Here is a 19,067-nt window from a genome sequence, read left to right as displayed (position 1 = left end):
TATTTTTTTCTGAAGTCGAGCACGAGGCGGCCGTCGCTGGCGCGTCTGGTGGGGCGGCCGAAGAACGTCACGTCGAAAGGTTCGGGATACATTTGTTTGCCAGGACCAAGTTGCCGGCGTCTCCGCCAGCGATTCGCCTATGCATGCAGGTGCCAGTGTGCCGCTGTCACTGTGCCACATCGAACCCATATTATGACAGACAAAGATAGAAGATTTCCCTTTTTTACACTGATTTTTTTGCAAAACTGACTCACATCATGCTTGCAATATGCATATATAGATCAATTAGTTACTAATTGACATTCATGCTATCCGATACAACCAACTAGCTTCTTTTAAAATTGGGGCTAGATTTTATACATTATCTAAAATAAATATAGTGATATGCCCCGTCTCTAAATAATATAGTGAGTATAATTTTAGCTATTCGAAGATATATTAAGCAAGATGTTAAAAGATTACTATGACCTTCATTAATATGGAGAGAAAAAGAGGAGAGAAGAAAATAAGGAGGGACTGTTATTGGTTCGATGGTTAAAGACAAGAAGAAACAGATAAAGTAGTATTAAAGAGGTATAGTGGACCATCTAAAACTACACTTATTTAGAAATAAATATTAAGGCTGAAACTAAACTTATTTAGAGATGACGAGAATAATACGAAGCTTGTGATTGCAGAAAATTGAAGTCATGACTCATGACTGACAGGCACCTTTAATTTCTAGATATGGACATCGAACGGATAAGGTATTACTAATAGATTAAACATAAATTTGGATGATAACTTAGAAATATGCATACAATTTATATTCAGAGTAAATGCACATGTTTTCTTAGGTTCATTTGTTTAGATTTGAAACATATTCCTGTGTAAAAAAATATAGTTATACCTCTGTCCAGATTCACTACTGCAAAAAGGGCATGTAGAGGCGTTCTATAAGAGACGGCTAAGCACGTCGTCCCTATTACAACTCATCTCCCACTTTGCCTCTTACGTAGATACGCTAATTAGGGACAGGATAATAGACCGTCTCTACAATCACATTAATCAGCGCCAAACAATTTGGTCGGAATTTTTTTTTCGCGCGTTCCCTCCAAAAAGATCAATTTTTTCCACATTTTTACCTCACTCCCGCGGATTTTTTTTATCTCCCTTGGAACTCGGAAGTAGTTACGATATTATCTAAGAGAACAAACCCATCTCCTTCTCCTATACGATCTGTTCCAATCTTTCTATTAGCTCCACCGTGAAGACGATGGCCTCTCGCGTACGAGCCCCACGGCCGCCGCCTGTGCCGTCTGGGCTCAGCGCCGCCGGCGACGCTTGGGCTGCGCACCTACTGCCCACGCCATTGCCGCCTGCGCCGTCCAGGGTCAACGCCGCCTGTGCCGCCTAGCACCCACCGTCCACCCATCGCCGCCTGTGCCTTCCAGGCTGAGCGCCGCCAGAGCTGCGTGCCCCCCGTGTCATCAGCCAGCCACACGCCCATCGTTTGCCCCACAGCAGCAGCATCGACACGCCGCAGATTCATCAGTGATTTTCTTCCTGGTATTGCCCAAATTCCTCAGCCATCGAATCCTGGCAACAGTAGCGATCCTAATTGCAATACTATTTCTGCACACTTGCACAGCTGATGTTTGATATGTGTTCTGCTTACAGACAAAGTATTTAATTCTTAATTATCTGTTATAGCAACCCAAGTATATGGGGGAAAAAATTTAATGCACAGATGGTTTGTTTTTCCTGCTTGCATCTAATTATTTTATAATGTATAGGTGACTGGCATGTAACTTTGCATATTTGTGCAACTGTAATTTGGCCATCATAGAGGATATTTACAACAGCTAGCAGCTAAGGGAAACATCAGTATAATTTGCAGAACTTGGTGAGTACAATATTTGATTATGTGTGGTCAACTAATTCGAATACGTATCTTCCAATTTATAATCATGTTTGTGCCAAAATTGATTGGGAACACAGCATGATCTGAACTTTTTGATGCTCTCTTGAACTCTAGGCTTGTAAGATGTAGACCTACTTAATACTTCAGCAAACATTAGAATTTATACTTTGGTCAATTTAGTTTGATCAGTGGAAAAGATAAATTACCTATAATGTAGCAATAGTATATTGTTGTGATCTCGAAATATTTATAATCAAATAATGCTCCACATAATATCTGGTATTGTTATTTACAGTAATTTATATGAATTGGATTGTTGCTTCTCTATCCATTATATTGATAGCACCTAATACGACGCATAGTAACTTATTAACAATCAACAATACATCAAACATTGGCTCTCCTAACATTCTAATTCCTCGATGTTATTTTCTTTATGTTTTTCAGTAATTGAGTACTGGATAAATGAATAGGGACTGGATTAATAAGCCCAGAACAACTGCTGCATATAAAACAGGAGTATCTCAATTCCTAGAATTTGCATTCTCTAATGTACCTCAATATGCAAGGGTTATATTGTTACTTATGCACCTGTAACATTCTAATCTGTTTTTTAAATATAGTGCAAATGGCAGCAAGGTCCCAAAGACTGCAAGGCTTGGATTTTTCAGAGAATGGAGTACAGAATCAAGAAATGGTCCCAAATGATCACTATGTTGAAGAATAGAACATAACAAATGCAGAATGGCGTTCAAACTGCTATGAGTATCGTAAGATATATTGTTTATTTGCTTTTAAAACTTGTATGCTTGTGGACTAAATCTTTAAACATGACAGATCCTGATGGCCGCATTAAAAGACGTCGAGGACCAACTAAACTGGCAAATGTTGAAAATCTTCTGAAGGTGTTAAGATTATTGTCAAATTGGATCGTTTCAATGCACCTTGCTCACAATCTTCTGTAGTTCTTGGATCCTATTTAGGAACACTTGTCAGGAAGCCACATCTAGCTCCACTGAACATTCTTAAATGGAATGATAAACTTTATAAGAGAATATATCATCCAAAATTGATTTCTGAAGTACAGGTATTGCTTTGTTTAATTCACATGGTTTTTAAAATCATATTTTTATGGTGATTCCTGTATAATCCATTCACTCTTTTCATATGTGCTAGAGAAAGTTTGCAATTCATGGAAGAGCTAAGGATTGGCTTCTCCACCAGTTAGATGGAAAATGGAGGCAATACAAGTCAAATCTGAAGAAAAAGTATTACAAGGCTAACTTACCCATGGAACGAGTATTGCAAACGGTACCCCAAACTGTTAATGAATCTCAATGGCCTACACTAGTTTCTTACTGGTACTCAGAGGACTCTAAGGTAAATATGTGTTGAACTTTTTAGTGAGTGAACAGCCATCGCTTTGATTTATATCAACTCATTGATGGTATATGTTGTATCATTAGAAAATCAGTGATCAAAACCAAGAGAATGCACAAAATATTAAGCATCCACACACATTAGGAAGAAAGAGCTTTGCAAGAAAGAGGAAAGAGCTGGTAAGAAGTTTAGCATTTATTTCTTCATTCATTATTGCTTCTATTTCTCATGCACTTGACATGTATAATCTGCAGGAACATGATGGAGTGGAGGTGGACAGAGCAACCTTCTTTGATGAATGCCATAAGACAAAAGATGGCAGATATGTTAATGATGCTACACAAGACAAAATGGTATGACGTATTACTTGTTTTTCTTTAACTCTTTCTATAATAAAATACACTGTAGTAAGAGTACAATTTTTCCATGTAGAATGAGGTATATATGAAATTGGCTGAGAAAAGAGTAGATGGCCAAGAACTCAGTGAAGCTGATTTTGAACAAGCTATGTTAGAAGTGTTTGGAAAGGATCATAATGGTAGAGTTAGAGGCATGGGTCCAACCATTACTCCAACAGACTATTATGGTGGAAGATTTTCGAATATGTGAGGAAGAAGTGAACAAGGGAGTAGCTCCAGTAATGTAAATGGCTTCATTAGTTTTATGGTATCATATCTTGCTGAGAAATATCCAGAAGATAATTTGATGTCTAGGCTGCCACCTTCACTTGCTAGGCTCATTCCAAGACAAGAGGTATGGGCACAAGATTAATGTTTTTAATGTTGCAACTTATATAGCCATAAGCTGACAAAATAACATATTCATGGATGTAAATGTAGGTTGATCAGAACCAAGGAAGTTAGTCATCAAATAATCCTCCATTCTATCCTCTCTTCAGTTTGATCCGAATTTAACCAAGGAAGCCAGCCACCAAATACTGCTCCATCGTCTAGTACTACAGCATCATCTCAGACTTGAAGTGAAGATGACTGATTTACAATGGCAACTGCATCATTTCGCACTACTTGTTGCATTAGAATTAGCACTTGCTGCTGCCGGAAACATATTTAAGTTTTCTCGTCAGGAACAATGTATGGATATTGCTTTTTCTTTAATGCTAAGCTACTGGTGTTGAAAATATTATCAATGTGGTATGATAGTAACTCAGTCTGGTGATATTATTGTGTTTATGGATTTTCTGAATGAAATGTTTGGCATATGTGACTAATAGCGCTAGATGCGGGTATTATTTGTTAATTAGACACTGTGTAGAAACGGGTGCACCCGTGTCTATAGAAATGGATATTGTCTCTAGGAGAGAAATAAGTAATATATTAACCATTAATAGAGACGGTTAGAACCGTGCCTAAACAAGACATAAACCGTCTCTACTATATGATAGAGACGGAAGCAACCGTGGCTAAGATCATCAAGTGTCTCTACATGTTTAATCTGAAAATTTGTATTTCAAATTTGGAATGTTCGTAATTTATATTAGAGACGGTCAAATTTAAAGTAGAGACGGTTTTCGGCGTGTCTACAAATTTGATTTGAATTTGTAGTCATGCGTGTAGCGACGATCCCAACCGTATCTATCGACCGTCTCTAGACGTACACACGGCTATTTGAAACGTGTCTAATCGTTTGGTACGGGAGCAATGGCAACGCCTATGAGACGGGTGCTAAAACTGTCTCTACCTATAATAGAGACGGGTATAGCCGTCTCTACATCACATAAAAACCGTCTCTAGGGGTTGTTTCTGCTGTAGTGATTATCCTAGCTATTTGTAACAGCCTTCCCACCAGAACCGCATAGCCATCTCATCGGTCCCACTTACACATACCACTCCACTTATACTTTTATCATCGCTTCGTGTAAAAAGAGTTAATCCGGGAGTGACATGGCTGGATGAAAGAGACCTTATAAATTGGTTCCGATCTTGCTAAATTAACAAAGTGGTACTAAACATGCACGCAGCTCTTACGAGTCACACAGGCCAAATCATAATTAGGCTAACAAAGTGGTACTAAACATGCACATAGCTCTTATGGGTCACACAGGCTAAATCATAATTAGACTAGGATGTCACATACACCCATTGGTCCAACTCACCCAAATAGCCACACAGGTATATAGGAAAATGTCCAGGGGCCTCTCTTAATGCACGTCCGTACGTCCAGTGCCGGTGCGATATGCCATGCCATGTGCCTCACACAGAGCCCAATAGCCACACAGGCATATAGGAAAAAATGTCCAGGAACACACCCCCTCTTAATGCATGTCCAGTGCCAGTGCGATATGCCATGCCAAAATGTCCAGGTGCCTCTCTTAATGCACGTCCGTACGTCTAGTGCCGGTGCGATATGCCATGCCATGTGCCTCACACAGAGCCCAATAGCCACACAGGCATATAGGAAAAAATGTCCAGGAACACACCCCCTCTTAATGCATGTCCAGTGCCATTGCGATATGCCATGCCATGTGCCTTGCACAGAGCCCACATATGTCATGCGCCCGCATGCTAACCCGTCATACGCGCAACCACGAGGGTGTGCAACCACGAGGGTGTGAGAGGGTCAGCTCTGATACCATTTGTAATAGCTCTCCCTCAAGAATCGCGTAGCAAGGGTCCACTTACACATACCACTCCACTTACATTTTCGTCCTCGTTTCGTATAAAAGGGTTAACCCAATAGTAACGTGATTGGAGAAAAGATGTCTTATAAGTTGATTCCAACCTTGCTAAACTAGCAAGGTGGTACTAAATATACACACAGCTCTCATGGGCCACACAGGCCAAATCTTAATTGAGCCAGAATGTCACACTAGTTTGAGTTTTCTTTTGGACGCATGGAGCAATGGATTTTCCTACATAGTTTTGCACACTTTAGATAAAATATAATTATATTTGATATATATAACTCTATCTCCTATTTCTACCAGTAAAATTATGATGTTTCCATGATACTTAAAAATATAATCAGATTTCATATGCAACTCTTATCCTCTATATTATATTTTAAGAGTAGGATCAAATTTGATATACAACTCTTAGCTTCTGCTTTTAGTGATATGCGACTTATCGATTGATCTACACCATTATAATTTATAATTTGGACTAACCATGATGTAACAGTGCAAAACCTTATATATTTTTTCTCTTCTAGTAATGTGGTATTTTTCAGCCTCTATAGTGAACATGGTACACAGTAGTAGTTTGGGCGTACACTATAGAGGTACGTAGTGGTGCGTGTCCGCTTGTGTACGCAATTACACAATAGTTGGGATTTAGTAGTTTGGGCCGATGCGTAATTGCGATATTGTGATATTGTTGCTGGATTGTTACTTATTTTATTGATGACTCTATGTTATATTGATTGTATATACACGTCACACTTTAATCTATTTTGAGTTGGCTTCTTAACATTTTCTACAACTAAAACTATCACAGGAATACCTATACATTTGTCGACAAGTTTTCTCTTAAAATTTTAACTAATATAAATATTATACAATTATAATATAATTATATTTTAACTTGCATGTCACTATAATATGATTTGTATGTAACTCTAACAAATCTCATGGTAACATGCTATGAGTTTTTTTCTTCCCAACTTGCATGAATCTTGAAGTAAATCTAACGATTTAAAGTTACGCGAAAGTTATATACAAATTACATTATAGTTACATACATGTAAATTACAACGTAATTACACTATAAGTATACTGTATGTACTTTTGACAAATATTTAAAAGAAAATTTATCAATAAATATATAGCAAAATCGAAAAAAAACGAGCAGTTTGGGCGGGTGCAAACGAGCAGGCTGTTGGGCTTAACACAGACAAGTAAACGGGTCCACGGCTGCACTGCTTTGAGCTGAATCTGGACCAATAAACTCGGCACGTTTGGTTGCAATACGGGCTCGCCGGCCCACCGCATCGCTCTGTCCCTGAAAGAGTGAATGGTACGTCAGGTTCAGAGCAGGTCCCCCACCACGGCGAAGTCCTGCACCTTGGCCATATACAGCTGCACGATAGGTAATTCCAGAGCATCCGCTGCATCCACCTCACGTGAAAGAGATAATTAGGAGCTTGTTCAGTTGTAGGATTTTCAAAACATAATAATAGAAAAAGCGTACAAATAGTACCAGAATACATATGCAAAACTAAAGTAGAAAAACATAGGAAACTTTCTTATGGTTGTTCAGCAAACAATCCAAAGGGTTGAAAATATTGTTTTGGAGTGGATTATTTTTTTTCCCTGTGTTGAGGGATAGGGAATTTTCCTTTGGTGGATTTCCTTTAAAATGAATGGCATATTTATGTACTTTTTTTTGCATTTATTTTGAAATGAACGAGCCCTTAACCTAACCTGACTGACGCATCTTAGACTAATGAAAAGTGAACCCAAAATAAAATGAGGATGAGGCACCTCATCCCGATAATATTAGCCGTTAGATTCACTGGGAGACAAAAGAGGTTGAATTAATCTTTGGAAGACGATGGTAAAATTCAAGATGCTTCCGGAGATGCACGAGTCTACTTGAGAAGAAACAAAAAAGAAATAAAATAGAGAATAAAGAGAGGAAAAGATAAACTTGTGCATATCATTTTACAATTTGTACCTATAGTAAAAACTATTTTACAAATAAACCCCATCCTTTTAGTGAAGATTTATTGGTCAAGCTTGAGCTATTCGGAGTATATTTAAAATACATATTCATATGATTAATTTTGTTTCTAGCAATTAACTATTGACCTGTTTGAGAAAAACAATACTTGAAGGATATGTATGTTCCTTCCAATGAGGCAGCCATAGACTCATGGTCGCCTAATTTAGGCATTATTCGGTTTAGAGAGGATTGAAGAGGATTGAGGCTGAATAATTCCACACCACAATAGGTATGGAATAAATCCCCTCGGATTAACCGAACAAGGCCTTAATGATTTTGTACGAAGTTAAAACAAAAATAACCTAATACCTTAAAAAGGTAAAAAAAAATGTGTGCGGGCTATAAAGCATATGCACCAATGAAAAATAAGGGAAGTATAATAGGGTGGTGTAACAACTGAGACCCTGTTTGGATCTAGGGACTTATTTTCAGTCCCTGTCACATCGAATATTGGAACACTAATTAGAAGTACTCCCTCTATCTACTTTTGATAGTCATATTTCATCTTAGCACACAGACTAAGGATAAATAATTCTACTTATCATCTATTTAAACATGTTACTAGTCATTCCTCATAAACAAATGATTCATTAATATTTACATTTCTCGATGCCCATGTAGCCAATCTAGTGTGGAAGAATGGAGAGTCATGCATTAAATCCGAGAAAATTATTAAGATGATAGGTTGTTGGATTGAAATATGTCTATCAAAAATAAATTTTTCAGATTTGGAAATATGACTATCAAAAATAGATAGAAGGAGTATTAAACATGGACTAATGATAAAACCTATTCCATAACCCCGAACTAATTTGCGAGACGAATCTATTGAGCCTAATTAATATGGACTTCAAGACGCAGTGTGTGTATGATAGGTGGGATCAATTATTAATAGTGTAGTATGTAACTATTATATGAATAAGCTATTAGATTGGCTATAGATGAATTGGAGGTTGTAGTTGACTATACTATTGAACTTGCTCTTATGTATGCTACCGATGAAGTCGATCGAGCACGAGGCGGCCATCGCTGGCGCGTCCAGTGGGCCGGCCGAAGAACGTCTCACCGAACGGGCGAGAGGTTCGGGTCCGGGGTTGACGGCGTGCTGCGCAGAGGTTGATTGATTATTTATTGATTCCTCAACAAGACAACAACGTCAGCATGCCATTAATATCCCATTTCCCATGTGACATCCGCATCAAACATACTAATAGATTTTGCAGCATCTGATGTTTTCTTCTTGTTTTTTTTTGTCAGAATTTATAGATCCTCAAGTAATCCGCCACTAGTAAGGAATTAGGATACGACGACAGCAGTCAATGTTCTAAATAAGTCCCTTAATCTAATGTGAGGGGAAAACAAAAGAAAGCTCTACTTGTTTGATTTTGTTGGCTTGTAGTAGGATGATTATTTAAGCTCATGGATGCATCATTGATCTAGCTGGACAGGATAAGCTCGTGGTGCTAAATCGTTTTCGATCGTTGATTCAACGATCGTAAACGATTTAGTATCGTGAGGTACCGATATCTCGAGATATTTTTTATTAGTCTGGAGCAAATCTCTTGTATATATCATTTGACTGGTGTATGCCACGCCGTATGTTTCTGAAACTAATTGTTCTGAAATCCAGACGTATATATATACCGCCTGATTTCAACTCGTCTCGTGAAATCCAGACGTAACACATGAAAGAAAGGTTTGTGCAGTTGTGCTGAGTACTATAATTCAGTACTTGCAAAGTCAAAAGTAGCACGGACACAGTCACGCCCAAAGCTGATGACACTCGACAGACATACTGTACTGTGCCTGGAGACTCAAGTAGCCAAAGCCCACACACTGTCAAAACTCAAAACCACCACTAGCTCATATCACTACATTACAGATCAGTTTACATTGCAGAGTGCAGCAGCAGCAGCAGCAGCTAACACCAGGTCGAGAGAACGGGGGATGGTCAGAGCAGCCTTGGGCTGGTGTAAGGGCCATTGAGGATGCTGTTGGCGATGGCGTGGTAGCCGGCCTCCGTCAGGTGGACGCCGTCCCAGTTGGCGTACGCCGACGGGTCCGTGCACACGCTGGAGCCCCGCACGCCGCAGCTCGCCTTCGGGTTGAAGTTGTACGGCCCTCCGCCGCCGCAGCACGTCCTCAGCGCCCCGTGCCTGAACCCTGCAGGGACACAGAGACAGACAGTGCAGCCACCCACACAGCTCAGCTCCAGTTCATCGGTGAGCTAACCCACAGGTTCACGGTTTCGGAACGGGGGAAAAAATTCGGTGAATTCCGAATGGAAATTGTTAAATTTGGAACAGGTTCTGCTGAATTTGAACATTTATTTTGCCAAGTTCAGACACATCCGGAATTTCAGGATGCATTGGTAGACCCCAAAAGTTTCAGAGATTTCATTCTGAAATTGTGAACACTGAACTAGCCTTGAGAGCATATGTACTGTTCACTGAGCTGCCAATGCTACTGCAATGATAATTCAGCTCCAAATTGGTGAGAGCTTAACCGGCCAACCGAAACCTGGTAACCGCCGGGCGCCAGATAAATTGACATGACATGCTATTGATGACACCTAGTAGGAGTATATCGCTGGGAGTTGGTGAACATGGTGGAGTACTAAATACTACTATTATGGAGTAACAGTTAGGCTTAAGCATGTCACATGACTTGAAATCAATGCTTATTAATACACGTCAAACAAATGTAGTACATACTTCTAGAACCTGATCCAACACTAACAAAGAAACTAATCAGCTATCAGCAAATAGTTACACATAGGCAGAGCCTCAGAGGTTCAGTATTGTCCTGATTAACAGCAACGGATGATCAGTGCCTATACTGTCTTTCCTGAGAATGACATAGCTCAAAATTCTAAAGCAAAACGACTAAAGAAGATCCATGTATCACTTTCACTGACCATGTAGTTTTATCCTAGTTCAGATGAGATGACGAAGACACTGAGCTTTTCAGTGCAACAAAGAAGTAATATTTTCCCTAAAGAAGAGTGGCCAATAGGAGTCCCAAATCCTCTAATCTTTTCTGAAAGAGCCCGACAATCTCCCACTGCATCTCACACGCTCCTAAATGTATCTACACGCCCATATCGAAGATGATTGATGAGAGATCGTGGCGGGGCCATCGTGATTGCTACCGTTCTAATCTCTATCGCTGTCAATTCCAGCATCAGCGATGCAAATGCACAACAGTTCAGTCAGTTGCCTCTCTGTCCATTCATTCAATTTCAACTGGACAGCTAAGGCTATCAGCTCAACTGGCTTAGCTTAACTAGGACAGCGAAATGAGTGTGAAATTGGAGTGAGGTTTTTGTGTGTGTGAGAGAGCTCACTCACCGAACTGCTTGGGGTTCTGGGCGAAGGACATGGCGGCGCCGTAGTAGTCGGCGTACATGATCCTGGCCTCCGGGTAGCTCCGGCGAAGCAGCCGGAGCTTGTCCTGGAGCACGGCGTTGTGGTGCTGGGCGAAGTCGTTGTACGTCTTGAGGCAGCCGGTGGAGTCGTAGTCGCTCCTGTTGCTGCTCGGGTGCAGCGTCAGGTACGCTGACGAGCAGCCGATCGGCAGGTTCCCGGGCACCACCAGGTGCACCGCCCCTGCCTTGATCAGCCTCTGGAAATTGAAAAAAAATCCACCATTGCAAGATGAGAGAATGGATGTACATTCTGTGATTATTGTTTCAGTGTTTGGTGTAGTGAAGAGATGCACTTCGGTGGCGTCGGCGACGGCGCCGGCGACGGTGGGGACGTAGGATTTGGCGTCGTCCAAGCTCTTGCCCTTGAAGAAGGCGTAGTTGTAGTCGTTTCCCCCAATCTCCCCGACGAGGAAGAGTGACTTGCTGAAGAACTCCTTGCAATCTGCTCCGATTCAGCACAGAAAAATGTCAAGAATCCAGTCTCAGAATCAGTATCAACGCGTACGATTCGAACCAAATCGCAGGAATGAGAAATGTGCAGAGAGACCTTTGGGTGAGCTGCAGAGTGAGGGCTTGAGCTGCTCGAACCAGCCGAGCTGGACGCTGAGCGACAGGTTGGTCCAGAGCTTGTCGGACGCGCCGATCTCCTCGAAGAACGGCGGATCCATGGCCGTCGCGCCGCCGACGGCGAAGTTGACGCCCCGCGTGACGTCCTCGCCGCGCGACAGGTACGGCTGCAGCAGCGGCAGCCCGAACGCTTGCGCTGCGAGGCCAACACGACAAGATCGATAATGTCAAATCAAATGTGCAGAGAGAGAGAGAGAAATGCGACGGCATTGGGGCGGGCGGCGGCGGCGCGCACCGAGGAAGTCGACGACGAGGCGGCCGTCGGAGCAGCGGCCGGTGGGGCGGTGGAAGTATGTCATGCCGTAGGGGTACTTGCCGACGATGCTGAAGGAGAGCGGGCTGGACACGACGAGGTTGCCGGTGTCCGTCAGCGAGTCGCCGAAGCTGAACATCGAGGTGTAGTTCTGCGCCCTCTGCCCGCCGCCGCCGCCGCCGCACCGGGAGAGCCGCACGAGTGAGCAGCAGACCAACGCGGCGACGAACACCGAGACCCGCCTGGAGGCCGCCATGGCGCGCGACATCGTGACGACACACTACACGCTACACACTACACGCTGGATGGTTTCTGCATTGGGATGAGCTCGGCAATGGTGGGACTATAAAGAGGGCATTAATCGGGCTCGCTTGAGATTGTAGGTGAGGGCGTAAATGCCGAGGGCAAATCTGGGGTAGGTGCGTGCGCGCAGCGCGCGACGAGCGTTCGTCCCGACTCCGGTAAAATATCACGACTCGCATACGCAGTTACAACTGCGCTACAGTACGTAGGTAGGGACGACGCCATGGACGCGAGGCAGAGCTCCGGCCTCCGGGCGACATAATTGAAGGCTCACGTGACATTCCGGGGCCTGACGCCTCCCAATAATTCAGGCCAAGGACGACAATTAGGGTGTGTTTTCACGCTAATATTGGAAGTTTGATTGAAATTAAAACGATGTGATGAAAAAGTTAGAAGTTTACGTGTGTAAAAAAGCTTTAATGTAATAGAAAATTTAAAAATTTAAAGAAAAAGTTGGGAACTAAACCAGGCCTTACTCAAAACCAAATGAGATCAGTTTATGTTTCAATTGTTTTGTTTCATCAGCCGTTGATGGTGCCTCGAGATTTGTGTCAAATGCAGGGTGGTTCTCTGATGGTTTGTTTGGACTGCTACCAGCTACAGTACTGGAGTACAAGTATATTTTACATGACTGAATTTCATTGTTTAGGAGTTTTTTTTTTTGAGAGGATTTGTTTAGGAGTTTTGATGCACTGGAGCATGGGCGCACTGGATTCTTTCCTAGGAGCTGATGCCTTTGTGCCGTTCTGTACTGCTAGTGCTACATCTGTACACTATATTTTTACACGTGGAGTTGTTTCATAAAAGAGCGGCTCATCCAAGTAACGAAAAATGATAATAATTCATCTAAAAACCACTCTAGTAATTAAAGCTGCGAATAATGTTGATGCAGCATCTGAATTTTTTTATATTCTGTTGGATAATATGTTCCCTCACCTTAGAGCACCCGTAATAGTAAAGTAAGATGCTATCTATAAAACATATACATCTTAGTAATAGACTAGATTAATAGTAAACCACTCCAATGGTATGTCTACATGAGTATCTATAGCTCTCTAATCTATTGCCTCGTTTTTCTCTATAGTCTATCTCTAGGTTAGTAGATAGTTTTGCTCTCTCTCTTTATTTAATCTCTTCCAAATAGAAAAATATACTGACATGGATCTCTTGTAGAGAGCCTATAGATAATCATTGTGGGTGCCCTTACTAGTACTGTTTTTGTGAACAGAATGGTCTTAATAACATTCTTTAATGGAACTAGTTTTAGATTCTGGAATCACAGTGACAGTCATTAGCTACTCATTTATGTGCACTTAGTGTGGAATGTGACAATTTGATAGTGAAACTCCGATGCTACTATATCATGAACTAGGAAATAATATCATGCAACTCTGTTCTGCATTTCTGCTGCTGCCAATGTCCGAGGTTTAACGAGAGATGCTAATATAATTAATTAATCAAAGCATAAAATTACGAAGAGAGATACTGTAAACATAAAATAAGGATCACTTTTGTCCTTTTTATGCCGGCCAAGAGATATGCAGCTTTAGAATTTTTTTTTGCTCCGTGGCTCCCATTTCCCATGCTAGTGAGGTCCCAGACATTTGGTCCTACTTGAGACGATGCACTGCATGGAGGACAACTTTGGTCGCAGCTTGTCAACACCCCCGGTCGCCATGCACTGGCGCACAGCACAGTGCAGAGGTCGATTATCAAAGGAATTGTGTATGTTTATAGATTCCTTTAGAAATTTTCTTTCTCATAAGATGGTTTGACACAAATAAGATGCACTATTCTAATAACTAGATGTTAGCCCGCGCATATGCGCGGGCACTTATTTAATGTTGCTTGAATTTTTATTGTGAATGTTTACATGCGGATTATATTTTTAACATAGATCTTGACACTATTTTAAACATGTTTTTGTTAATATATGGTTTGGACGCATCACTTGAAACCATACCGCTATCATAACAACATGAATTTATGAGAACAACATGTGTCATGATAATGAAACAATAATGGAATAATGGAGTTGTTTCATATCTATTTGTGCTATATGTTATTTTTTTAACCTGAATAAAGGGTTTTTTTTAAATACCATCACGATAAAATCTCTAAAGGACCATATTGTTAGTTATATGTTGACAAAATATCTATAATTTTGCATCTGGTGTTTTTCAGCGCCTATTTTTCATAATCACAAAAGACACATTTACTAATTAATTTGGAGAATGAATCTATTTTTCCAAACTTATTTATAATAACTAATTGATTGAAGTATATTTCATAGTCACGTCAATAGGATGTATGACATACATTCATCAAATTATGTTTGATATGTTGGAATTCCTCAACTGTAAGAAAATATATTATGAGTTGTTTATTGCGCATGTTACTTGATTGTTCATTTGTTACCAAAACTATTTGACAAAGAGAAAAATATACATATATGATTATAAATCTCATGATGAACTAAGTGGTTGTATTATAGCAAGGTCATTGGCTTGAAATATTTTTTATAATTTTTTACATCTATGTAACATTTGTGTTGCCCACTTATCATATACTAATGAAATAGTTATAAATTAGAAAAAAAATGAGAATCTTAATCTTAGACAAATTAAAATTAAATCATATCAAATTAAAAATACACAACTAAATTGTGTTGTTTTCAATTGTTTTACACATGTAGCTTTAAATTAGCATTGTATATTCGTCAAGTGATATTTAACACCTGAAATATGATGTAAAATTATTTAAAATAGGAAAAGTACAAATTACCCCCTAACTATTACGGTCGACCGAATTACCCACGTAAACCTAAAAACCAGATATCTTTCACCCTCAATTATTAATACCGAATGAATTATCCCCCCCACCCCAACACAACACTGAGTGGTTTTGCTCCTACATGGCTATCACATTCTCCACCCACTCTGTCCCTCTCCCCTCTCACCTCTCTCTCTCTCCCTCAATCCCATTCCCTGGCCTCTCTCTTCTCCCTCCCATTGCTGCAAGGGCCGGCCGACGCTCTTCTCCTTCTCCTTTGTCTATTCCCTTGGTCTTGCTTGCTTGATTGATCTACCTCGCTGTCTCTTCCGGAGAGAGGCACTGGTGGTGGGGATCGATTAAGAATTATGGTGGGATGACATGCTACGGTAGAAAGAGCTGCCGCCGCATTTGTTGTGCGAGTCTCGATGGCGGGGGCGTAGCCGAACTTGGCCATTGAGGACCAACGCAGGTGCTCATCTTCGGCAGCCGCAACACTCGTCACGTGACGATGAGATGCAATGGAAAGGATGGACATGACGGCCTCCGCTGGAGTGCACATGTAGTTGCCGAGATAGCTGAGGAGGAGCATCCTCCACCGCTCGAGCTCCTCTGCCCCGCCATGTCAACTTCTTCATGCACCAGTGGAGGTCGAGGAGAAACCACGCGACCGTCAAGGAGGCGCGCGCTGGCAGAGGGCGAGGAGGAGTCACCTCTGCCGCTCGTCGCCCCTAGCCTTGCCGATTGACAGATGTGGAGGGAGAAGAGAGAGAGATGATGAAGGGGTGAGGAAGAGATATGATATATGGGTCCCACCATTTTTTTAAGAAAATGCTGACTGAACTGTCACCTAGGACCAAAACCACTCTGGTATTAATAGTTGAGGGTGAAAGCTGGCTGGTTTTCGGGTTTATGCGGGTAATTCGGTCGACCGTAATAGTTCAAGGGTAATTCGTTATTCTTTTCTTAAAATATTATCATAACATTTTTTTTGTTACATGTCGACATCATGTATTACGATGTATTTAGGAACATAGACATCAATAGTTTATTTAATTAGAGGAATCCAACTGGATCACAAATTAGATCCATGATTCTAAAATAATTTAAATATAGGACATTTAAAGAGCATTGATAGGATATTTGATTTTTCTATTGTAGATGATCTAGTTTAACTACGCATATTTGCATCAGTTTATAGAGTAATATATTTTATTTTAAAATAGTAGAAAATCCTATTTTATGGACCATCGATTTTTTCTTCAATGGCGCTACGTACCAACATTACGTATGCTTTTTTTTTACTTAATCGCTTTTATCGTAAGTCGGTATGCATGTTTTATTTTCTTCCGATGAACGGGAGATAAGATTCATTTTTCCTTTCCTGTATGTACGTACGTACTTACATGAATTACTTATGTTTTGTTTCCTTTTATGCCCACAGCATACCTTTTTTTAAAATAGTATATCTAATCTAACGTTATAAAGTATCGGGTCCACCAATTTAAATGAAAATCAACGGTCAGATTAAATAGTGCCATGTAGTGGTCTAGGAGTATTTGTAGGAACGCCACATGGCGGCTTGAGAGCGTTTCTAAGAAGTTTAATGGACTTTTAGTATATAATACTAAATAGATAGATAGATAGATTTGGAATGGGCTATTTTCTTCAATTTCATAAGAAATAAAGCATCCAACCAAAGCTAAACAGAAAAGTTCCTCCACTCCATTCTACCTAACGATGTGTTATTTACCTCATCTTCCCAACTTCTATTCCCTCACATTTCATGTGCTCGCTTCCTAAACTATTAAATGGTACTTTTAAAAAAAATATAAAAAATTGCTTTAAAATCATATTATATTTATTCTTTAAATTTTTTAAAGTAATTTTTAATTAATTATACCATAACACATGCTCTGTTTTGCAAGCTGGAGAGGAGGGATTCTAAGCGTAAAATCAAAGTGTTTTTATTCTTTATTCTGTTTGGCATATGTGATTATTGGTTTTAATATTTGGATATTATTGGCGAAGTGGTTTTGGAGATGATTGGATTTTAACAGGTGATATATAGGTGCTGCTGGATATGTGGTCCGGTCAGACAGGCATATACCGAGCGGTCAGACCGGCCAGCCCGCGGTCTAACCAGCCGACTCTGTGTCGGATTCAGTTTCGAGTTGTTTGTTTGGATATCCGTGATTGTTTAATGTTTATGGCTTCTAGATGGATACTATGCGTATGTAATACTATTGTTTGCTACTAATGAGTCAAGTTAGAGATAGCTTGGTCTCGCAATATGGTTTCTTTGTTTGATTCATGTGTAGGTGACTTGATACCTCAGGAGAGTATAGCCGGTGATGGATCGGGAGTCGACTTGGGGATAAGGCGATTTCTGTGACGGTCAGATATCATGCGGAATACTTAGGCTAGAGTTCAATGCACGTGGTTGGTGAAGATTCTATATGGTATACGATGAAGGTATTATGTGCGTATGGGATGCGGAGTCGAATTTGGAAGGAGTCCAAATTTGGTATGATTGGAGTTTGTAAAGTTTGTTTTTTGTATGATAAGGTTTCCTAGATGGATTAGGACTTCTAGTATGAGTTTGGTTCATGGTTTTAGGCTGCCTACCTTATGTATAAATAGAGAGGGAGCGTGAGGCTTCCCGATATCACTTTTGAGAGCATTGAGTTGATAGTTTAGTTAGGGTTTCGAGTTTAGTTGAGATTTTTGTAAGGAGTACTGTTGTTGCACTTTGTAAACACAGAGAGAAGTAATAAACTTGTCATCTACTTTGAGAGTTCTTCGATTTGTGTTTCATCTGGTTCGGTGGTCTAACCAGCGACATACCAGCGGTTAGACCGCGGCAAGGCGGCGGTCAGACCGGTGGGCACAAGGCAGTCAGACCGGCGGCAACTAAAGGCGACAGGAGCTGATCTCGGCGGTTCGACCGAACGATCTACTTCGGTCAGACCGGTGGTATCTCGATGGTCAGACCGGCACAACTACTTCGGTCAGACCGCGATTCGTCGAATTTGAGGGTAACTTTTAATTCCGCAAAAAGTTTGGGTTTTTGGGTATACCAACCATTCATCCCCCTCTGGTTGGCTTAGTTCTTGCGTTTCAATCATACACTAAGGCACTGTCTAGGGGAGCTTATTGCTGTTGCAACTTCTTCCAGATTCTAAGAAGCTGTAGTTGTATAATCCAGAAAATGAACTAAAACCCAGAAGATAGAAAACCCAGCTTTTCAAAATTCTCAGAAGCTAGCTACCAACCAGCTACTTGTCCCCTCCCCTCCCCCACCCCCCACCCCCCCCCCCCCCGGCGCCACGGAATGCAAACTCTCTATCTCTCTCCCATGTCTTCTCTCTTGTGATCCAAACGTCTCATGTTTCACCAATATTTTCTTTTCACTTCATGCTCTTTATTCATGTTTTGTTTCCCTGTTTCTGTGTTTACTATTCCTTTTGTTTCAACAGGTTCGTAATGTGCTATTACAGTTGAAAGACATCCACAACGCTAATAGTAATATAGACAGTGTCCTGGTACTCCTTGTTGCAGTCGACATCAGCTGCTATGGAGGCGAGGGCCTTGTCACACGGAGAGGTTATAGAATGTCTCACAGAAGGAACGACAACGATCAGGGCATGGGAACAACAATAAATGAAAATTAGAAGAATCCACATACATACGTGAAACTCCAAACACATGAACTTCCTTCTC

General features: G+C 40.8%; 1 protein-coding gene and 1 long non-coding RNA gene across 2 annotated transcripts; one reads left to right on the top strand and one right to left on the bottom strand.

Moving 5' to 3' along the window:
* Window positions 1–1,219: 1,219 nt before the first annotated feature.
* Window positions 1,220–4,426, top strand: LOC107277386 (uncharacterized). Its single transcript, XR_001546565.2, has 9 exons — window positions 1,220–1,548; window positions 1,776–1,885; window positions 2,527–2,673; window positions 2,741–2,990; window positions 3,080–3,283; window positions 3,370–3,462; window positions 3,538–3,636; window positions 3,716–4,036; window positions 4,123–4,426. It is a non-coding gene; the product is annotated as an uncharacterized lncRNA (long non-coding RNA).
* A 5,233-nt stretch (window positions 4,427–9,659) lies between these two features.
* Window positions 9,660–12,588, bottom strand: LOC4325263 (GDSL esterase/lipase At5g45910). Its single transcript, XM_015777247.3, has 5 exons — window positions 12,252–12,588; window positions 11,937–12,152; window positions 11,683–11,831; window positions 11,313–11,586; window positions 9,660–10,125 (listed from the first exon to the last, which is right to left on the bottom strand). Exons 1-5 carry the CDS (start codon window positions 12,535–12,537, stop codon window positions 9,914–9,916), a joined length of 1,137 nt encoding a protein of 378 aa, XP_015632733.1. The 5' UTR covers window positions 12,538–12,588; the 3' UTR covers window positions 9,660–9,913.
* Window positions 12,589–19,067: the final 6,479 nt, after the last annotated feature.

The sequence above is a fragment of the Oryza sativa genome, chromosome 1 (genome assembly GCF_034140825.1).
Source record: "Oryza sativa Japonica Group chromosome 1, ASM3414082v1".
NCBI lineage: Eukaryota > Viridiplantae > Streptophyta > Magnoliopsida > Poales > Poaceae > Oryza > Oryza sativa.
The sequence above is the reverse complement of the archived record's forward strand: the minus strand, read 5'-3'. Positions and strand labels throughout refer to the sequence as shown.